The 24,223-nt window shown below is 41.2% G+C and overlaps 1 protein-coding gene across 2 annotated transcripts in view; it reads right to left on the bottom strand.

Moving 5' to 3' along the window:
* SASH1 (SAM and SH3 domain containing 1) overlaps positions 1–24,223 on the bottom strand; it is a 163,641-nt gene that overhangs the window by 35,347 nt on the left and 104,071 nt on the right. For both annotated transcript variants that reach the window (XM_067542374.1, XM_067542373.1), the window contains 2 exons: positions 16,304–16,436; positions 4,417–4,763 (listed from right to left, as the gene is read on the bottom strand). In XM_067542374.1, the coding sequence (XP_067398475.1) occupies positions 4,417–4,763; positions 16,304–16,436 (480 nt within the window). The remainder of the gene's footprint in view (positions 1–4,416; positions 4,764–16,303; positions 16,437–24,223) is intronic.

Here is a 24,223-nt window from a genome sequence, read left to right as displayed (position 1 = left end):
CGCTGGGAGAGAAAGTAGGTTATATTTACAATTAGCCCAGTGGAATGACTCACTCACTGCTCCTCAGTCCTGGCCAAAAACTCTGATGCTATTGATAATAATCTCCCTGCCTAAAAGCATCAGCACTATGACACCAGTTTCCTCCCAACAGCACAATGCCACAGAGCGACCAACCACACTCAGTAAAGCCAAATTCACACAGCAAGAAACAAAGTGTTCAGCTCCAGCTGATGGGTCTGTTCTAAAGCTCTTGTATCATTTGGCAGAGGACTTGCTCCTGTGAACTCCATGGGGACACAGCTACTGTCTTTCAATACAAGAAGGTCAAACTTAAGCTGTTTTCCCCCTCAAAAATTGGGGTGCAGTACAGTAGTGATCTAGCTCTGTTCTAATGATTTTGTGTTTTTAGATTCTTTTCACTGACACGAACCACATGAAACATCCCAGGAAAAAAAGGATGCCGCAATCAGTATTTATTTGTATAGCATCAATGGTGAGATTCGGTAACTGATTTACAGACAGGTAGTCCTCGGTTTTAAATGATCTCTTTATAGTTGGATATAAAGGGATGAGGAAATACCTTAAAAACATTGCTGTGCATTTTTAGGGCCTGATCCAACATATAATGGAATCAACTGAGAGATTCCTAGTGACATCAGTGGCATTAGATCAGGTTCTTTATTGTTCAGATTTGCCTAACAAACATCGAGGAGTAGTAGAAAGGCCTGAAGATAGGTAACGCCTAACAGCTGAGGGCTACTCAATGAAAAGCCTGGAAATGGTAATTTTCAGGAACAAAACCCACAAATTACAGCACCCAATTAACAATTAGATGAATTAGTCCCATTAATACAAACCTTAATTCTACCTTATTCATTTTTAATCAGGAGGTGAGGGACAAATCAGAACAACAAATATAGGGAAGAAGAAAGTTGCATGACGTCGAATCTGTCAAAGGTGGCTGTGGATAAAGCAGCAGGTGCCTCTTGAAAGCTACCAAATTTCCCTCCCTGCACATTCAGTGGCACTTAAAGAAGCTGGCCCATAGGAGCAGGGCTGCAGGCTCAGACATAAGCCCGGAGGGCCAAGCCTTTGTTCCTCTGCTTCTATGGCACTCAGATGCAAGAGACCAAACTTCATGGAACCACCTTCAATGAATACTCTTTCAAGCAGCACACTGCTGAGTTGGGAGTAGGGAGCGGAAACCACAAAACAAAAAAGCAACATCGAGAACACAAAAAAAGAACAAAGGAGAAAAAACATAAGCAGGGGAAAAAAAGCAAAGAGAGGAGAGGAAAGGAGGGGTATGTACGCACGCATACGTGCACATTGGGTTAAGAGTACCCCTCTATCACAAGGGGGATGCCAGCAGAAAAAAGCCTGACAACAGATGACCTGGTCATATTGGTCAAGACTAGCAACAACCTAGACCTAAGAATTGTTTTCAAGCACTGATTATAAAAAGTGATGTGTTAGCCACACCAGCAAACAACACACTTATGATCTGTTTCAGACACAGCACATTTTATCACATAATCGGGACCTTCTGTGCCAACAGCATTCTAACTAATTCCACCTTGCACAGTTAACTTAACATGGAGAGAGGACAGTGGAACAGAACTTAAGGAACTGTTCTCAGCCAATGGCTTTTAAGCAAGCCAGAGTAGTCCTTGTAGCCACCTTCTCTGAAAAGGAAGTATCCTTTGGTTAAAGCCTATCTGATCATTTGTACTCTATTAAGGATTCTGACTGTTCCATTCTGAAAACATACAAGTGTCCTTGTAAATCTGTAACCATTACTTTGCCCTTTCACATCTCTTTGACCATTTCAATATTGTATCAAACAAAAAGTCTGTGGATGAAGAGTGGGATATTCAATGGAATGGTCATGTAATCAAAAAAAACCCAACAGGTTAGGATTTTGGAAGGAAAGAAAAACTGATGTGATTCGAAAATTTTAAGCATGCCCATGTCACTGAAACAAATATAAATGACAAAAAACAAATGGCAAGACAAGACTGTGACCACTTCCACTGAATACACAGGCATTACAATTTCCCTGAGGTTGCAGCAAGCAAATGTTACTATTTTAGGAACATTTAGAAGGTCATGAGAAGCTTATCAGCTTTTCTGCTGTTTTAAAAAGAAGTTTGTTTAAAGCCAATGAAAGCAGCCAGCTTCCCCTTCCCCTCCCCCAACCTTTCCTTCTTTTAAAAGAACTCAGAGAAGTACTTAATTGGAAAGCCCACTCCTAAGAAAAAGAAAAATACTCTCCTTTTATTCTCTAATTTTATCTATGTGAACAAGCTAATGAGTTCCATAGTGAGACTACTTATACGTTATTAACTGATTAAACAGCTTTCCCTTGGAGATGGCATCTGTATTTACAAGAAGAGAGCACCAAAAGGCATTTCTAATGTAAAATTGTGGTACTTCTTTAGAAGATATGAGGAACTAATGGATTTTGTCAGCCTGCATATACCCCACAAGTATTCAACCTGCAGAATGGGTATGTCAGGTATCTGGTGCAACCAACTGAAATGTCATTACATAAAAGAATATAATTTGAGAACACTATTTCTGGAAGTAACATTACAGTACCGGTGATGGGTCAACTACTCTACACAGAAGCGCTAGTGGGATAGTCAGGAGAAACTGTTGTACTGGGTCAAAATAAAGTATTACCACAGTGCCCATTAACCAAATGCAAGTATGGAACAAACACAACCATGTTTTAGGTCCTATTGGTGACTGACAATTAATCAGAGACCAAAGATGTGACTATGTAACTCTCACATCTAGAACAACCTACAACCTAAAAAAATTAAGCTCAGGAGGAGGCCTCTTAAAGATGATATAAAATCTAAAATTTGTGAGAAATAATATTTCCTCTCTAATGTCCACTAGAATGTCTTGCTAAATCTTATGGGTTCTAATCATCAAACTCTCTTCCCTTCACCCTAAGTAGGGAGCAAACATGCACTGTCAGACAACTGACTAGATGGCTTAACCCTTGGGACGCTGGCCAGTCCTGATGTTGAGTTATCAGGGGATTCAAAAGACTGGTAGGGGGAACTGTGGCAAATAGATGCTTTTATAGCCCGGAAGAACTAGGTTGGAATCCTGAGTAGAGCTTAACCTACCTGATTTACTACTATACAGAAACATCCACTCCTCTGCTGGCTACCTTTCCCTCTTCCCTATATCCCAACTTCCCAGGTCTTATCTCCATCTCATGCAAGGGAGCAGGAGTGGCGGCCAGGGACAGTGCTGAAGTGACCCAAAGAGGTTCTGTGCTGAAGAGAGAAGCAGGGAAGGAGAGCAGGCTTGTAGGTAACAAAGCTCTCTACCTCTTTGAGAACTTTGTATGGGGGACAGAGGCTACAGAGCTGGGGTACACTGTTAGCAGTTGAGAGGAAAACTGCGGGGGAGGGAAGAGCTTGGATGAGGGCAGGACAGATGAGAGAAGGCAGCAGAGAGACAGAAGCAGAGTTTACTCAGAGTCTTCCATCCATCTGAAGTATTTAGATGCCCTACAATATTTCCTTTTAAAGACCTGATAGGCTATATGCAGAACTGATTTCTGAAACAGCAGGAAACTTTTTTTTACATTGCTTCTCTTTTCACCAAATTCTCAATTTCTGAATTAGAACACGTTAAAAGCAGCTCTTTCCAACTGAGTAACTCCAGGCACATGGGAACTGCACACTTAATAATGCCCTTCTCTTTATATACTGAAAGGATATACCAATTTCTTTACTGGGGACTAGAAAGGCCCCTGTGCAGTTTTGCATTTAACAATGTCTATTGGCAAGTGAGAGAGGAAAAAATACTGAACGAAATGGGTTGGGACAGAAAGCAGAAACACTGCTGACTACAACCTCACAGGAACTGGAAGGCCACCTTCATGATGGCTCTTTGACTCACAGACTTTTGGTGGATTCTCAAGAGAACCCTTTTAGTACAACGGTCCACTGTGGCAGCCCACTTCTGTTTGGCCTCCTCATCCTCATCCAGCAGGCATCTCCTCAGGTCCTGCTTGTCAGCCTTGCTCAGGGTCCTGTCAGTGACGGGACGCACCAGCTGCGAGAGGTTGAGGTGACTGTACAGGCTTCTCTCCACCACATAGGTGATATTGAACTCGCTGACAGAGGTGCGCCCTCGAAGCCTTCTGTTTGGGAAACCACAACCTCCTCCCCCTTTGGCTTTGTGCCGAAGCAGCTGTAGGTCACAAGTTGCAGGGGATGCTCCTTTCCTGGCAGGACGCTGGCAGAGAAAAGCTCTGGAACAGGAATAGTTAGTATCCATTTTCTTCAATCGGATCTGCTTCCTGACACTCTGAACCTCCTCCAGGGACACCAAGAGATGGTGCTTGTGCCTGTTGCTGTCATAAAAGCAAACACTTTCAGTACTTACCCCATGGCTGAGGGAGCCAAGGCCCTTCTTCATCTCCCCATCTGTCAAAGAGCGGCAAACCTTCTGGGTTTTCTCCTCTTCTGGGTAAGAGAAAAATGTCCCCAGCTTCTTGGGGGGCTTAATAAGACCCCGGCTATCAGTTTTGCTGAACGTCTTAACCAGCTTCCTATTAGCACCCCAAGTATCTGGGCTGCTGGATGAAGGGGAAATGGTGAGTGAGTCTGAGTCATCCTCTGGCTGCTTTTCAGAAGAGCCATCGAAGTAGAATTGCTTCTTGTGAACTCCAGCGTAAAGTGCCGATTTGTCATCCAGTACAGGAGAGTTGTCAAGTGAGTGCTCTTCCACACCTACAGGGGACAAAAGCAGCATAACATATGTCATCTTTCACACTTATTGTCTAATTTATGATACACTAATGTGTCTTCCCCTGGAGCTTGTGCTCTGGCAAATCATTTAGTTTAATTAAGACAAAAACAACAGCAACAAAATAGAGATGCTCTTACAAATGGAGAATGTATTTCTGACTACGGTGATGCACAATAGCCCATAACATTTTTGTTGGTGGACTGACTTGCAACAAATTTTCCCACTCCCATAAGCAAAAGCAAGAATTCTGGGATAACATAATAAAAAGTAGCCTTATGGAATATATAAAGAGGACATAATCAAGATCTTTTCAGTATTTTAAACATCATTTTCCCCTCTCAAGTGGTATCAGTAATGAACTTTTGAAAAGTTGACAACAAGATCCTTCCACCCAGAAAAGTTTTTTCACTGATGACTGCACACGCTATTTTATTATATTAATTGGGAATAAATAGTAATAAAACCACTTCGCACTTATATAGTGCTTTTCATTCACAAACCCCACAGTGCTCTAATGATGGAGCAGAAAGAAATTTATAGATTCTGAAGAACAGATAAGTTAAGTGACTTGCCCAAGCAAGTGGCAGAGCTGAGAATAAAACCCAGTGGTTCTCAGCCAGAGGTATGTGTCTCCAGTGGGGGTATGCAGAGGTCTTCCAGGGGGTACATCAACTCACCTAGAGATTTGTCTATCTAGTTTACAACATAAAAAGCTCTAGCAAAGTCAGTACAAGCTAAAATTTCATACGACTTGTTTATACTGCTCTATACACTCAAATGTAAGTACAATATTTATATTCCAATTAATTTATTTTATAATTATATGGTAAAAATGAAAAAGTAAGCAATTTTTCAGTAATAGTGTGCTGTGACACTTTTGGGTTTTTATGTATGATTTTGTAAGCAAGTAGTTTTTAAGTGAGGTGAAACTTGGGATATGCAAGACAAATCAGACTCCTGAAAGGGGTACAGTAGTCTGGGAAGGTTGAGAATCACTGTCCTAATGCATCCTTTATGTGCCAGATTATGCTCCTCCTGTTGGTTTCTTATTGTCACTCTGGGTGCTGAGATGTTGACAATCAGTCAAATTCTACAGTTTTTAATTGAGCCATATTCCCAATGAAATCTAAAAAGTTTGCTTAGTTGAGGACTACAGATTTTGATGCACTGATATTTGCATATTGATTTAAAGAAAACAAGACCACTGAAGCACTGAGTGTGGAGGGAATCTCATCAGAAGTTACATGTATTTTCCAAACACAGTAAAATCACAGGAGTCTTGCCCATTTCTTTCTTGCAAAGCACATTGCAGAAAAGAAATGTGTACACCCACAGGTGCTCCCATACCATTCTTTTGGTTCCTAGAGTTTAGCTACCAGCAATGCAATGAGATCATTATGGGCTAGAAGTGTACTCAAGATACTTTAGAGCAAATACTACACAAAATATCCTCAACTTGGTTTCAGATTCCCGACACCTAGCACTGCTACAAGCCGACAGTGTTTTCCTCTGTAAGAGATGGAGCTGAGCACACGGATCATATTGAAAGGCTAGGACTTCCTGGAGGTGGCACCGAGTTCAACTGACGTTTTGTTTACTTAACACATTTATGAGAGGAACTGTAGGTCAAATTGTGGGCATACCAATCTCAGGCATCCTGTTACTGACTGAAAAATTATTCTTTTCAGCAACTCTCTATATTTAAGGTAGGAAAAGAAGATGTTTGAAACTGAAATATAACTTTAAAATAATGGCTACAGCACAGATAGAGGAAAGGTACTTGGGCTGCTTTTGTCATTAGTGGAGGCAAACTACACATTTAAAACATAATTCCTGTTCATGTGTAAGGATTTAGGAAACATTTTCTTCAGATTTTTCTACTGAGCATTTTTTAAAGCCAAATATCAGATGCTGAATTAGGGAAATTGCCAAAAAACAGCTCACACACTTCACAGTTCTGCCCAACATATTAGATAGTGTGTGTATAGGAGATAACACACATACACACAGCTGTATGTGTTCTACATAGAGTACTCACAGAACAGTCTTATACAGATTGAATGAGGTTTTTAATGAGTCCTGCAACTTAAAAAAAAAAAAAAAAAAAAAAAAGTTAACCGTAGTTTATGGTGCCATTTCCATCCCCATTGTAACTCAAATAGTTTCCACAGTGTTACAGCAGGGATGAATTTGGACCACTGACTTCAATTACGATGTAATTTTAGGTAAATTGTCCTAAAATAACTACAAATAAATTCCAACATGCAAATAACATTACAGGTCTAGCATCAGCCTATATAAGATTGTAAATTCAGAGTTGAGGCTTCCTGTTTCATCTTCTTTTCCTGTTGGCAAGAGACATCTTCTGCACACACATTAGTTAAAACCTCAGCCTCTCATCTGTGAAGGCACAGCCAGCAAAATTAAGGAAGGGGGTGTCAAATCTGGCACATGACTTTAACTCTTCATTTTCTGGATTTGATTAAGATTCCTAACATCACTTTCACTGAACTGTTCTGTGGCTCAATTACTTCTCTTTCATTTTCCAGTATAACAGAATAATAATTCCCATGGGAGTGAATACGTGTTGACATATTACACTAGCCTATAGAGTAAATATGTAACAACTTGTAAAATATGCTTTGTGTGTCATAAGCCACAACAGATTTTGTACAGAGTCAGTTCATAGTATAGAGCCTTAATGATAATAACATAGATATGATTTTTTAAATGCTATGGAGAAAAAGATAGCAGAGAATTAGCATGCATCAGTGACTTAGCCACTAAAAAAAATTAAGATAAAATACTGATGGATTCGGTCATCATCACATACCAGTGTGCAGTCAAATCTACATTTAACAGGATGAAAGAGTTTGTGTGAAAAACATGGGAAGCTGCATCTGGAAATGCAGTGAACTCCTTTCCCCGTTCTTCACCCTCCCCCCTTTATTTTTTTAAATGAAAAAACAGAAACATGGGGAATTTTGGTAAAATTATTGTTATCTATGGGGAGTTCTCTGACTTGGGCATGGAGAATTTCTATGGGAAATTTTATTTAAGAACATAAGATTGACCATAGTGGGTCAGACCAGTGCTCCATCTAGCTCAGTATCCTGTCTTCTGACAGCAGCCAGTGCCAGATGTTTCAGAGGGAATGAACAGAACAGGGTAATTTTGAGGGATCCATCCCATCATCCAGTCACAGCTTCTGGCAGTTTGAGGTTTAGGGGTTGGCTAATAGACATTGATGTACCTATCCTCCATGAACATATTTAATTCAGTTATGCTTTTGGACTTCACAATATCCCATGGCAATGAGTTCCAAAGATTGACTGTGTCTTGTGTGAAGAAGTATTTCCTTCTGTTTGTTTTAAGCCATCTGCCTATTAATTTTGTTGGGTGACAACTAGTTCTTGTGTTACGTGAAGGGGTAACTAACACTTCCTTATTCATTTTCTCCACACCAGTAAGATTGTATAGACCTCTATCATATTCCTCCTTAGTCATGTCTTCTTTGAAGCAGAACAGTCCCGCTCTTTTTAATCTATCTTTGTATGAAAATTATTCTATATTCCAAATCCTCTTTGTTGCCCTTCTCTGTGCCTTTTCCAGTTCTAATGTATCTTTTCTGCAATGGGGTGACCAGAACTACATGTAGTATTTAAGGTGTGGGAGTACTATGCATTTATACAGTGGCGTGATAATTTCTGTTTTATCATCTCTCTTTCCTAATGGTTCTTAATGTTCTCTTAGCTTTTTTGACTGCTGCTGCACATTGATCAGATGTTTTCAGAGAAATATCCATGATGACTCCAAGATCTTTTTCTTGAGCAGTAACAGCTAATTTAGACACCACCATTTTAAAGTACGTACAGCTGGAATTATTTTTTCTGGTGTGCATTACTTATCAACACAGCATTTATTCTGCCATTTTGTCATCCAGTTTGGTGAGATCCTTTTGTAAGTCTTCACAGTCAGCTTTGGATTTAACAATCATGAGTAATTTTTTGTATCATGTTTAAATTTTGCCCCCTTTCACTATTAACCCCCCTTTCCAGATCACTTATGAATATGTTAATATGAATATGTTGAGCAGCACTGGACCCAGTACACATCCTATGGTAACTGAGCCTACACATACAGTTTAAGCAGCAGCAGCACAGGAGCCAGCAAACAGAGCTATAAACAGGGGAATTTGAGTGGGAGTTTGGGGGAGTGGTGTGTGTAGTATTCTGGTTTTGTTTGGGTTTTTTATTTTGTTTGTTTGTTTTTCTTTTTCTTTTTGCTTGACAGGACTTTAGGTGGGAAAGCTATGACAGACACAGAGGGAGCAATGGTAGAGACTGCAAGAGACAATGAAGATGACTGGATGTCAAAGCTGTGCGATACACATGATCCAGGAGAGGGTACCTGGGAAGAAATTCCTTTGTATGAGGTTCTGCCTGATGGTTCTTCTCTTCCACCAGTTCTAAGATCCAAGCTTTGGAGATGCAGGTGGCAACTATAGCTGAGTTTTGAAAGGGATTTGAGCAGATGATGGAGGGAAGGTGAGAGGAGGCTGAAGGGAAAAGTCAACTCTCAGATGCCAGCTGGACTGAAGAACTTGGAAGAGAGACTGCTGTGTGTGAAGAAAGTGGCCAGTGGAAGCATGTGATTATGAGAACCAGGCAGAGGCAAATACCAGCTAGCGAAGGAGAAATAGAGCCCAGAAACAGCTCTGCTAAATTGGAAAATGGAGAAGGGGCACAGCAGGCGAAAACAGAAGGTGGGAGGGCAAGGAAGAAGAGAAGAGCGGCTAGTCCTATAAGAAGAGTGGCAGAGTCAATGGAGATGCACAGAGTTCAGAGGATACAAGATGACTCACAGAAGATTGCAAGGGAGAATAAAAGACAAGAGGACTTGCAGCCAGAAAAAACAGGAGAAAGGCTGGAGAATCACACCATCATCAGGAAAAAGGCAGGTCTACGTGATTGGTGACTCTCTCCTAAGAAGAGCGGACAGGCCTGTCACCGGAACGGATCCAGAGAACAGAGGGAGCTAAGAAACAGGACATGGACCTGAGACTGAAGAGGATCCTCATGAGAGCAGGAAAGAATCCACTGATTGTCCTTCACGTGGGAACAAATGATACAGATAGATTCTCACTGGAACATATCAAGGGAGACTATGCCAGGCTCGGAAAGATACTTAAGGAAATGGAGGCTCAAGTGATCTTCAGTGGGATTCTACCTGTCCCTAGCAGAGAAAAATGAAGGCGAGACAAGATGATGATGTTCAACAGATGGCTCAGGTGGTGCTATAAGGAGGGCTTTGGGATGTGTGACCACTGGGAGACATTCATGGGCAGAGGACAGTTCTCTTGGTATGGACTTGATCTGAGTAGGAAGGGAAATAGACTTCTGGCATGGAGGTTGGAACAACTGATTAAAAGAACTTTAAACTAGAAACTCAGGGGAGATGCTCATGTAATTTCTACACCTGGTTCTAACATTGAGCAGGAGGAAAATCAAGTAAGAAAGGATACTGCAATGGAGAAAAGAACAGCAATGGGTAGGAAAATGGACATTAAGAGGAAAGACAGTGCCAATACCAATGAAGCTAACAGTTTGTTAGGCGATATTGGCAGTAGAATGACTGTACCCAATCAGGTGAGGAATCTGGGCGAAGCCAAGCAGAAACAACTAAGATGCTTGTATACCATGCTTGTCCCTAAAGTGTTTTACTCCACGCCCCTCTTACCCAGTCCGCACCCCCGCAGAAACCAGAACTGCAGTGGGGGCCAGGGCCACAGCCAGGGGCCAGGAGCGGGATGAGAAGTGCAGCCAGGGCCCAGAGCGCAGCCAAGACTTGAGGCTGAGAGCATGGCTGGGGGCCAAGACCAGGAGTGGGAGTGGGGCTGGGAGCTGGAGGCCAAGGCCGGGGCCAAGCTGGGGGCAGAGCAGGGCTGGCTGGTGCTCCCTCCCTGCCCCATGTGGGAGGTGACCCGGGCTCTACCATGCCCCCACACACGTTCGCCTGACAGTTTGGGGACCACTGTTTTACACCAATGCCAGGAGCCTGGGTAACAAAATGGAGGAACTAGAACTCCTGGTGCAGGAAGTGAAACCAGATATTATAAGGATAACAGAAACATGGTGGAATAATAGGCAAGACTGGAGTATAGGTATTGAGGGTATGTGCTGTTCAGGAAAGACAGAAATAAAGGCAAAGCAGGAAGAGTAGCATTGTATATAAATGATGAGGTAGACTATAAAGAAATTAGAAGTGATTAAATGGATAAAACAGAGTCTGTTTTGGGCCAAAATCACTTTGGGAAAGAAAGCTACTAGAGGTTCTCTGGGGATAGTGCTTGGAGTATGCTACAGATCCCCAGGATCCAATCTGAATATGGACAGAGACCTTTTAAATGTTTTTAATGAAATAAATACTACTGGGAATTCTGTAATTACGGACGCCTTGACTGCACAGATATAGATCGGAGGACAAATGCTACTAATAATAATAGCAGGGCTCAGATTTTCCTGATGTGATAGCTGACAGATTTCTTGACCAAATAGTTGCTGAACCAATAAGAGGTGATGCTATTTTAGATTTGGTATTGGTGAGTAGCAAGGACCTCATAGAAGAATTGATTGTAGGGGACAACCTTGGTTTGAGTGATCATGGGCAAATACAGTTTAAACAAAATGGAAGGCAAAAAAAAAATAGAGCTGCAACAAGGGTCCTTGATTTCAAAAAAGCTACCTTTAAAAAATTACGTAGATTAGTTAGGGAACACTGAAGAACTCAAGGATCTTAATGTGGCAGAGGCATGGAATTACTTTAAGTCAAAGTTGCAAAAATTATCTGAAGCCTGCACCCCAAGCAAGAAGAAAAAATTCGTAGGGAAGGGTTGCAGACCAAGCTGGATGAGCAAGCATCTCAAACAGGTGATTAAGAGAAAGCAGAGAGTCTACAAGGAAAGCTTACGCCTCTTGAGGGTCAGAAAGTATAGGGATAAAGTGAGAACTGCCAAAAGCCAAGCAGAGCTGGACCTTACAAAGGAAATTAAAACCAACAGTAAAAGGTTCTAAAGCCATATAAATAAAAATAACACGAAGAAAGAAGAAGTGGGATCACTAACCATTGAGGATGGGGTGAAGATTAAAGATAATGCAGGCATGGCCCAACATCTAAACAAAAACTTTGACTCAGTTTTTAATAAGGTAGTGGCTGGGTAGCTAATGGGAACAAAGATATGGAAAATAGAAATGACCACATCTAAAGTGGAAGTAAAACTCAAACATCTTAATGGGACTAAATTGGGGGGCCCAGATAATCTCCATCCAAAAATATTGAAGGAATTGGAACATGAAATTACAAGACAAACAGCAAGGATTTTTAATGAATCTGTAAACTCAGGGGTCGTACCCTATGACTGGAGAATTGTTAAGTAAGGGGGAAAAAAACGTGATCCAGGAAACTACAGGCCTGCTAGTTCGGTCTCAATTGTATGAAAGGTCTTAAAACAAATTTTGAAAAAGAAAGTAGTGAAGGACATAAAGATAAATGGTAATTGGGATAAAATACAATATGGTTTTACAAAAAGTAGATCATGAGAGACCAACCTGCTCTCCTTCTTTGAGAAGAGAACTGATTTTTTAGACAAAGGAAATGCAGTAAATCTAATCAACCTGGATTTCAGTAAGGCATTTAATATAGTTCCTCATAGGAAATAATTAGTTAAATTGGAGAAAATGGGGATTAATCTGAGAACTGAAAGGTGGATAAGGAACAGGTTAAAGGGGAGACTACAATGGGTCATACTGAAAGGTGAACTGTCAAGCTGGAGGGAGGTTACTAGTGGAGTCCCTCAGGGATCGGTCTTGGGACCAATCTTTTTAACATTTTTATTAATGACCTTGGCACAAAAAGTGGGAATGTGCTAATAAAATTTGCAGGTGACACAAAGTTGAGATGTATTGCCAATACGGAGGAGGACTGGAGTAATAAATAGGATGAATTTTAATAGTGCAAAGTCATTTTTAGTGCAAGAATTTTTGTTATAAGCTGGAGATTTATCAGTTGGAAGCGACAGAGGTGGAGAAAGACTTGGGTGTATTGGTTGATTCCAGTATGACTATGAGCCACCAATGTGAAGCAGCCGTGAAAACGGTGAATGCAGTCCTAGGATGCATGAAGTGAGGTATTTCCAGTACAGAAAGGGAAGTGTTAGTACCATTATACACGGCACTGGTGAGACCTCATCAAGAATACTGTGTGCAATTCTAGTCTCCCATGTCTAAGATGAATTCAAACTGGAACAGGTGCAGAGAAGGGCTATTAGGATGATTACAGCTTAACTTCTGTACCCGGAAAGGTAATGGAGCAAATAATTAAACAATCAATTTGCAAACATCTAGAAGATAATAAGGTAATAAGTAACAGTCAGCATGGAGTTGTCAAGAACAAATCATGTCAAACCAACCTGATAGCTTTCTTTGAAAGGGTAACGAGTCTTGTGGATAGGGGGAGGCGGTAGATGTGGTATATCTTGACTTTAGTAAGGCTTTTGATACTGTCCTGCATGACCTTCTCTTAAAGGAACTAGGGAAATACAACCTAGATGGAACTACTATAAGGTGAGTGCAAAACTGGTTGGAAAACCGTTCCCAGAGAGTAGTTATCAATGATTCACAGTCATGCTGGAAGGGAATAACAAGTGGGGTTCCACAGGGATCAGTTCTGGGTCTGGTTCTGTTAAATATTTTCATCAAAGATTTAGCTAATGGCATAAAGAGTACATTTATAAAGTATGCAGATGATACCAAGATGGGAGGGGTTGCCAGGGGTTGGAGGATAGGATTATAATTCAGAATGATCTGGACAAACTGGAGAATTGGTCTGAGGTAAATAGGATGAAATTCAATAAGGACAAATGCAAAGTACTACACTTAGGAAGGAATAATCAGTTGCACACGTACAAAATGGGAAATGACTGCCTAGGAAGGAGTACTGCGGAAAGGGATCAGGGGGTCATAATGGACCACCAACTAAATATGAGTCAACATGTAATGCAACATGACTAAATATGAGTCAACATGTAATGCTGTTGCAAAAAAAGTGAACATGATTCTGGGATGTATTAGCAGCAGTGTTGTAAGTAAGACACGAGTAGTAATTCTTCCACTCTACTCTGTGTTGATTAGGCCTCAACTGGAGTATTGTGTCCAGTTCTGGAGCCACATTTCAGGAAAGATGTGGACAAATTAGAGAAAGTCCAGAGAAGAGCAACAAAAATTATTAAAGGTCTAGAAAACATGACCTATGAGGCAAGATATAAAGAATTGGGTTTGTTTAGCCTGGAGAAGAGAAGACAGGGGGACATGATAACAGCTTTCAAACTGGTTTTGCTGTTGCTGGACCAAATTGATGGTAAACCTTAAAAAAAAAAAAAATCTAACAAGGCAGCCATCAGGAGTCCCAGCACACACTTTAGCACTTCTACTCTGATTTTTAAGAACCGTAGCAAATCAACTTTATTCACTAAATTTAGCTACTTGCTGAAAGAGAAGGCTAGTGCTCTAACCATGGCATCTGCTGTGGTCTTGGGGAAGTCACTTAACATCTGCAAAATGGGGATAATACTGATCAGCATCAGAGGGTGTTGTGATGATTAATTAGACAGTGTTTGTAAAGCACTTTAAATTTGAAAATAATCCTCTGCCACAGAAAAAAAACTCATACAAGGGGGAAAATATCCTTGGGGAAACTCCACACACATCATCCTCTAGTGAAGGAGAGGTTTTTCAATAGAGAGAGTGATCCCATAATGACCCAGATGTCCCTTGTTATTATTAATCATAACTATTACAGCAGTGACTAAGAGTCAACCAAGAGTGGGGCTGCATTGTGCTAGGCACTGAACACACGCAGAATAATAGATGGTCCCTGCCCCAGAGTTTACAATCCAAATAGACAAGACAGACGCAGGATGGCAGAAGAGGTATAATATCCAAACAGAATGAACAACTTGATGGCAGCAAACAGCATGTTAGTTCCGCAATTTTTGGGGCCGGGTTTAATTCAGAGGGGATAAGCTAAATGGAAAGGAAAATGAAGAAAGAGGGGACAGCAAAGGGAAGAAGGGTGGTGGGGTGGGAAAGAAAGGGCAGGTATGGAGTGAAGCTGACAGGAAGAGACTGCTAGGGAGGGGGAAGGTTGGAGCAAACAGACAATCAGCAGAGGCCAAACAAAGCCCAGTCAAAACTGTAGAAAGTCTCTCAAGTGCAGCAGTCCCTTGAGAAATCCACAACCTTGGGGCATTCGTTCAGTGGTTACATCTTCACTACAGAGTTAACTTGCCCCAACCCGTCCACACACAAAACCATCTCACCCTAAGTTTAGTGGTGCTTTTGACCCAGGCTAGGTGACTTGCATGAGGCTATAGGCTAAAACCCAAGCAAGGCCTTCACTCAGGCTGGTAACCTGCCCACTTTGCAATGAGGATATAGGCTAAATCACTGACATGCTGATAGTCCTCCAGCACCTTCATAATTTCGCCTACGCCCAGAAGGACAGACAAGTTCTCCTACAGTTCACTAGGAAAGAACCACAGAGTGGCTCATTTTACTGCAGCACAAAGAACAAGGGGATATGACCCCAGAAGTCCTAGCGACACCCATAGGTGAGTGCAGCACCAGTGAGGACCCAATAACTTGGGTATGGCTTTGCAGTTTGGCTGCCCACATGCAGGCTAGGCTAACTCAAGTGCTCAAACCCAGATACTGATCACTTGAGTTAACTCTGCAGTGTAGATGTACCCACAGAGTGAGCACCGCTGCATCTCTGCCAAGGCTCTCTCTCCATCAACAGTATGGCTTTTGCATGCGGCAGCTGATTCCCTACATGTTTCCCACGTAGGCTCATAGAAAGCACAGAGTTAACGCAGCAAGAATGTGTGATAGAAATTCTGTGGCCTTGCCAAAGGATGTTGCCATGTAGAACAGTTCCATCTCCACCAAACAGCCACTTCTCTCCCAAATACATAGAGCTGCAACTGGAGAATGTTCTTACAGAAGTGTCTCCAAAGACTTGGAGGGAGGGAGGGAGGGAACATCAGGATGGCTCTGTTCCACTCCTTGTAACGTAATAGGGGCACATATGTCGTGGAATTTCTGCTACCTTCCATTCTTTCCACAAAATACAACAGAGGGGATGAAAATGTAAAGCCAAGCTCTATCTTTCTGATAAAAGGGCTCTCCCATATTGCACTGGAAGTGCTACAAGACCTTCAGCTGTAGCAGTAACCGCCTCCCAAACAGCCACATTGCTCTCCTTAGCATCTTAAAGAGCTGGGATAATTCAGTCTTTATAGAAAACAGAACCCAGTTTCAGAGAGCGACAGGTTTATAGCAATGAGCACAATCATTCTTATTACCCCTTACCCAGAGTTCTCCCTGCCTCCAACCTTCTCTATTCAACAGAGAAAAAGTCACCCATTCAGTTTAACTGAGAATAACTCTATGTACTTTGCTTTTACCTTCTGTGCTGGGTTTTTTCATTTCTTCCACCTTAATTAGTTTCTTTCTGACTCTGCGAGTAGAGTTTACCAGCTTGTGCAATCTCTTAAACTTCACCGACTCCTCTGTTTCATCATCCGATTGTTCTCTTGACTGGCAAAGAAACAAAGGGAATGTTAATACAGTAATTGTTCCATGGCTTGCTCCTTGAAGTCAAGTTAACCCAGCCCAGCTGCTGCTCTGTATCAAGGCAGCTCTGTAACTGGGGTTGTATTCTCAGGTCAGAAAGAAATGCTGAAATTATTGAGAGGTTTCAAAATGCATAACATACCATTCTGACTTCTAATTCTGTGCAACGTGAGGTCCTAAAAGCACTGAAATACATTGCTGCCCTTTGTCTTCCTTCTCATGCATTGTATAATAACTACTTCCACGTCCTCTTTCAATGCATTTCAGGCAGGGCTCTTCTTACCATACCAGTTACGCTCCTGTGGTTTGGGTCAGGCACTGGATTGTCTGGCCTGTCGGAACTTGTATTTTAAACCTGGTTATAAGCAGCTTCTCCAAACTGAAACTCTATCATTGACTTTTTCCAGTCTTCCCAGAAAATCAAAACCAGCAGTACAAGCAGGGGAAGGGAAGGAAGAGACTTCATTCTCTGTATCGTTCATTAGTTACATCCTGCCACAGCTACAAAATCCTTTTTCTCCTCCTCCCCCTACCACACACTCCTTTTGAAGGATCTCAAGGCTAGGCTGAAGACGGACACAGCATTCTTCCAACAACGACCAAGGGAAAACTCTGACCTTTTCAGATATACAGTATAGTCCATATTCCCCAACATCCCGTTTCATTTTGCATTTGATCCATTCTGCTCAGTTCCAGCTGTTTTCCCTCAAGTATCAAACATTACAGAGGCAAAAAAAATTCACTCTCTCCAGCAGCAGTGACACAACAAGCTGAAACAATTCATTCCTTGTGGACGAAATGAGGGCTCCATTTTTTGAGACAGATCCAATGTTCAATATGCTACTTCCTCTGTTTTAATCTATTTAGAATGTAAAAAAGGAGGGAGAGAGGGAAGGAAGGCTCTCCAGCTCTTACAGTACGGGACTGGCACTGTATACAGTGCATTCCAGAAAACAGTGATGACTCCAGCTGGAGTGCTGCACAGATTGTATACCTTGCTTTGTCTTCGTATACAATCCCAGCCAATTCATCACATTCTAAGGTCCAGCTCAAATATCTTAACGCCACTTCCTTTCCATGAACTTTAGGTCATCTGAGCTTCTATGTCAGACTGCATCGTTGTTTTTTCCTCATGTTTTAAGATTAAAACCCTCCTGTTTTTACCTAAACCCGAGCCCATTTAAAGGCCAGCAAAGTAGGAGAGCTGACTGGCTTTTAAAATATACATAAAAGTCAGAATGAAGTAACAGTATGTACCACAGGAGAGGATGTCAAATTGAAAATGTGCCTGTGTGTGTTTGCTAAGTCAAAAATAGCACTAAGATGTCTCTTATTGAAAGTCAATGGGAATTAGGCACAGATTTTAAAATATACCCCACATGGCCAAATTTTCTGCTGGCGCAATTCCTTTGAAGCCAGAGGAGTTGTGCCAGCAGAGCATTTGACCCATATTCTTCAGTTTACTTGATTAAAACAAAATTTACATTGTTATAAATAAAAAGGTCTAGACGGTTTGCTGGTCTGATCCAGTATGGCAATTCCAGTGTTGCTAAACGCAAGGATCTGAAAGACCCAATGAGTCCATTTATCATGGGGACCAACACATTATGTAATTAGTTACCCAGAGCTAAAGATTATTATTTTAACAAAACGAAGTAAGATAGCAGCAGACTGATTTAAATCAAGATAAATGTGCTGCAAGATGAACTTTAGTTCAGAAATTGTAGCTGAAATGAGTTAGTGATGTTTGGAACAACAAATACATCTTATCAAACATTTTTGGATTGGATGAGCAAAGGAGAATGGGGCTGTAGCAAGAGATATAAGTAGGACTTTCTAGTCTATTATTTATATCTTGGCATGCAATCATCATCCAAATACTCCATATGAGATAACACATTTATTTTAGAACAAATGAGGCAGGCAGAGTTTGAAATGCAATGGATTTTAAGTCCCCCTCTATATTTTCCAGGTACCCATCCATGTTTCAAAATTATCAACATAAAAAATTTCGATTGACCTGATCCTCTTTTCTCTTTTAGTGGGAAAAATGTTCAAAATCTCTCACAGGCTGGGAAAACCATTTCCTTCTCAGCTCTAGCAATGGTTCTCCTGCAGGCTTTTTCAATGCTGCTTGCTATCAAAGTCAGATACATCTTCTTAAGTCTTTCAACGTATTGTAAGAATACGAAAGTACAGGCACAGTCTCTGGATATACAAAGGAGACCTTTGCAAAGCGTTGCCCTGAGGTGGAACAATTTTATAGGTAACGAAGGAAATTTACGTTACAATAAATGGTCTCCTGCAGGGAAAGGTCCCACAAGCAATCAGGGCGGGCAATCACGAAGGGCACTTCATAGCAGTCAGCACTGTAGGTGTCCCACTCAGAGGTCAGAGAGCACTTACAGTGCAGTAAGTCCATAAATATTTTATTGTTACATGTATAAGGCTATCCTATTACACTAAATTTCAGCACAGCTAACCCTTTCTGTACAGCAAATAGAGGCACCTAATATGCATAATACCCCAGACTCTTAAGTAGCCTCATTAAGAGGCTTTCCTGAGTTTTCCAAAGGGAAAACAAATGGATTTACAGTACTGTAAATAGGAACAACTTAATTTCCATCTTTGCTGCTTCAAATTTTTTCCATCCAAAAGCCCATATGGCTCAACTTTTAATTATTTTGGCTAATGCTGTATGTAGTAATTCTGTGGTGAATGCTTAAGTGTTTCATTTCTAGTTTCCATGGCAACATTACATCAGATTGCAGACAGCTGGCTCCACAGTTTTAAACCATAACAAATTGACCAAGCCAATATACAAAATTATACTTGCTTTAAAGAGACAGTGCGCCATTCTACTGCCAGTGGAATTGAGCAAAGCCTATGGGGCCTATTTGGCACTTATGCTAGGGCGGAGTCTCTTCTTTCAGCTTCTTTTGGAACAAGTGCATCTTTGACACATCTGCAGTGTTCTAATAGCAAAGAAACTGGGCCAGTTTGGAGAACTCTATTACCCAACCGCACGAAGGGCTACAGGGAAATGGGAACTAAATTAACAACATCTGTAAATACCAAGGACTGCATACAGAGAACTGCAACAACCACACATTGAATGGCTGGAAAAAGCATAACACCAAGCTGTTGCTGCAGCCTCAGTCTGTCCGTAGTCAGCTCCTTCTCCAAGAGCAAGTGTGACCATAATACTGTGAAAATGTTCTTAAAACCCTAATTGTGCCATCACCTTTGCTGTCCCCTATGCCCAAAATGTCCTCCCTGATCCTGTTCCCCATGCAACCTCCCCCTCTTCCTTCAATAGCTATCCTTAAAATCCATCTTTTCCCACAATCCCTCAAACCAAAATTAGAACAATTTTACAAAGTAATTGTTTAAAAACTAATCAAGGGACAACCATAAGCACTGAGTTGCTCAAGCAACCCATAATCTACTGTCCTGCACCCAGTTTGTCTCTTTTCTGTTTCCTCCCCTTTCGACCCTTTAATGCTGTCAATTTAGAACATATCTGTGCCTCAAAAAATGTATGTGCCTTGTTCTATATCTGTGAAACATCCAGTCCACTTTAGGCGGTATATAAATATTAACAGTGAACAGTCCTAACTTCCCCACTTGAATTAGTGCATTACGAAGAGTGTTCACATTTAGGAGAGTATTTGGAATTACTGGACAAATGTAAAACAGGAGTAAGTAGCTAACACTCTGCAGGTAAATTCTTGGGATCCCTTCAGGGGCTCAGAGGCATTCTTTGTAATACATATCATGTATAATAGCTTGCTAGTCCACTCCTAATAGAATAGAAGTATTTAAGAAATATTAGGGCCATGTCCAGATAAAGTCAGCTTAATTGATTTATGGGCTTCAGCTTTGTACACAAAAACATACACGATGTTTTAGTGAAGCTGCGTGAAGCCATCTGGAAAGATGTCAAACTTCTGAAAATAATTTAACACCCTAGAAATAGTTTATTCCTGTACTGAACCAGAAAATCTAACAAATCACCAAATTTGAGCCCAAATTGCTGTTATGTTTGAACAGTCAGACAGTTCTTGAGGGGCAGACTGGGGCAAATACACATGTTCTAATTACAGAGCACATCATGCATAACCCCTTATTAATCATTCCAGATCTCCAAGCCTATATCAAAGCAAAGAGATTTTCTGCTTGTGTTGGGAGACATGACTACATGTGTCCCTTCTCCTTTTCTCTCTGAAACAAGCTTTATGTTCACCAAAAAAAAAATATAATCAATTTACTATAGGGAAGGAAAAAAAAAGCCTGAATATAATCAGAGACAGGAAAACAGAACAGAAGAGAGTATAGAGTCCCAGAGAAATGAAAAGAGGAGACAAGAAAAGCTCAGTGGTGCCTAAGAATAACCACAAAAGTCTCCTCTCCGAGACAGGAGGCACATCCTCTCCACATCACGCCACACACAATGACTTACCGGCTTCGGCATTTATAGGCCTATAGTTCAGTTCCAAATAATCCCCCCAAGTGCTCAATTCCGGCTCTGTCAACTTCGTAACCCTAAAATTTAGGATTAGGCACTTCTTAAGTACTATATTCGATTATTATCCTGTGCACAAGACACCTCTTCTCTGGAGTTACATTATCTGTCATCAAACTGACTCCGACTCCACTGCTTAACATGTAAAGAAGACAAAAAGCATATTGCTGTACTCAATTAGCTGCTTTCTGCTCACTGACTGATTCCCCCAGTTACTTGCTAGCTGCATAGCTTGCAAGAAAGGCATAAGTCATCAGCTCTAAGCAAATCTTCTATTCACCACAAGGAAAAAAGGGAGTGTTGTACATGGCAAACAATCCCTGTTTTCACTGACGAAGGCTTGCTGACCTCTTGCTGGCCTCCAGTTCCTTAATTACTGTCTATGGAATTTCAGTGAAAGAAAAAAATATACAGAGAATCTGTGCAAAACCAGGATGAGAACTGACCCTCAAATACTACCACTAGAGTGGAGGCTGTGTCTCTAGGAAATACAACTAAAACCTTTAACCAGGTTGGGGTTCAGTTTTTTTTATTCTTTTGACAAAAAGCCCCCAGAGAGATCCTCATTTTGAAATAGCTGCTTCCACCTTGCCACGTTATTCCTTAAATTACAGAATTTAATTTTCTTTTTTAAGTAATCATTAAGTGGGAACTCAAATGTTCTTCCCTAACCCAAGTGCCATTTAAGTTCTCTCCCAAATCCTACTTACCAAACCCTCAGTTTAGCTTGTTAACATGATGCTGCTTAGTCAGGCACTAGAACAGGCACATGAAAGGTGAGATCTCTCCTCCCTCTTCACCCAAGGCTGAGCTCAAACCTCTTGCCACATGCCTGATTTCCACCTTTCCTGGAAGATAGTCTGAGGGTTTTGTCCACACGGACACTTCATGAACAGCAAGCTGGGGTGTAAATCTATAGTGCATTAACCTGCACATACTACCAGGCTGCATGGACCCCGTTACCACACACTAAAAGTTCTGTAATGCACTTTTGCTTGCTGCTGTTTCAAGCAGCAGGAGCAGGACTGAGAATTTGGACCATTTGATGTGTGACATGCTGTTCTTTCATGAACCATCTAGCCATCTGGATACTTCTTTACCTTCTCCATCTAAGTACCAATGACTAAAACACCAAAGCTGTACAAACCAGGCCCTTTCAGATCCATAGGAACTATGTGAAACTTTTTTCTGGTTCTGATTTGATTGAGTTCATGCCCCCCGAGTTATGCTTTTCACTTGAACTTTTCACCTGAACCCCAAAAATCCAAGTAAAAAGCTGAAACTTCTGAGCTTTGGGAGAAACTACTGAGTTTTCTCAGATTTCCATGAGACACTGGCCAGCTTCACTTGTAATTTGTCCCAGATTCAAAGATGGGCAAAGCTGGCCTAAGTTTTGAGCTTAAAACTTCAGTTTTGCCTGGCTTCACGTTTCATTAAGAAAGTTTCACAAAGCTCTAATCACAGCACAGGCTGTGTATGTAATAATGTGTAGTGTTCAGATGTGATAGACTATAAGGTTAGAAGAAAATTATCCCCAAATCATTTACAGAAATTATAAGGGGTCAAAAATGTGTTTGCCACTTAGCAAAAAGTAACTGTATACATATAAAACATTGTGCAAATTATCTTTAGCACCAAAATGCAAGAGCACCAGAGATGAATTTGGACCAGTATTATTTATGAAGAAATCAAAGGAATTCAACAACGGCTAGTCTGATGAGAGACACATTACACATTAGGTGGTGACGACATTGTCTACTGAAATTAGTGGGAAATATTTGTCATATGTACCAAGAAATAGATGTAATTCTCCTAGGAGGTCTGCCTATTCTGGAATAGTTGTTTAGGCAAGATTCAAGATGTTAACTATTTGCAGGTTCTCAGTTAAAATAACTTTGTGGGGCATATCTTTGACTGTTCTATTCGTGAGCCAGATACTGGTATGTTTCCTCCTGATCAATAGTACTTTATACTCCGCAATTAGTTTAATTGATTTTAATGGGATGACATGCATAGTAATATATCACTCAACATTAGTAAGGGTGACAGAATCAAGAACTGTTACAATAAAATATCCTCCCTCATTCTCCCTCAAAGTCTAGTACATTTTTCATCAGCCCAAACTAATACTGTATGTGAAATAGTGCTTCTAGCAATGATATCTCTTAACAGCCTCTTGCATGACATGTTTTGGCAGGGCTTAAGTGGCCTGCGGAGAACCGCCATTCTTTGGAATATATACTGTATTAAAAATGAATGGGGCTTAATGTCATCATCCATGAGAACCAACTTCTTGGAACAGAATAAAAACCTTGAGTTAGAACAGTGAAGTAATTAAATGTAGTTAAATTCATATCAAGGATAGTTCATAAAAACAGTGACCCCTGTACGGCCTTGTCTACACAGGTGGTGGCATGCAGAGTACAAGCACTACACATGTAGCTATATGCCCAGTGGAAAGCAGGCTGTGTTCACACTGTGGTGTGTAGCTACACTTGGCAATGAAAGACTCTAGCAGAGGGGAAGAAGCGGATAAAGAGTCCAGCAGCTCCCTGGAGCCTTTCCCCATCACAAGGAGGTGCCCGAGCCTTTCCCGGCTGCCTTCCCCCTACTAGAACCTTCCCCCATGGTGGGAAAAGGCTCCATCAGCAAGACATTTCACTGCTAAAAATAGCAGTGTAGATGGCGGAGGCACTGCTTGGGTGCAGAGAGAGCTGTGTAGGGTACATACCCTAATGTTCAGGCATGTCTTTACTCTACTTGCCTAAGTAGTGCCTTACCTCTACACTGCTCTTCATATTCATGATAAGGGAGCGTGCTGTGTATGTACTCTACAAGCCACTGTAAGATTTGTGCATCATACACATACTCTTAATAAGGGGTGAAGTAATTTAAATTCTATTACAATATTTTTACACAGTAAAATGATTAAAGGCATCATCATAAGCAAAAAGAAGGAAACTCCAGTCATGGGGGAGGTAAGTGGCAAACAACATAAGCTCAATTAAAATTCTCTATTGTACCACAGGTAAAGATTATTTGGCATGGGCCTGGCCAAGCAGGCCAATGAAACACATGGGATTTGAGACTCTTGATTCCTGAGCTGAGCATGGCTTTGTTCCAGAAGTAACATGCTTGGTCTTCAAAGGGACAGGGCGGGGAGAGGGAAACCCCATTACATTTACTGCTCCTCCTGCTGGCTGATTCATACACTGAGAATCGCATA

The sequence above is a fragment of the Emydura macquarii genome, unplaced genomic scaffold (genome assembly GCF_026122565.2).
Source record: "Emydura macquarii macquarii isolate MOO-44397 ecotype Brisbane River unplaced genomic scaffold, CSIRO-AGI_Emac_v2 contig_705, whole genome shotgun sequence".
NCBI lineage: Eukaryota > Metazoa > Chordata > Testudines > Chelidae > Emydura > Emydura macquarii.
The sequence above is the reverse complement of the archived record's forward strand: the minus strand, read 5'-3'. Positions and strand labels throughout refer to the sequence as shown.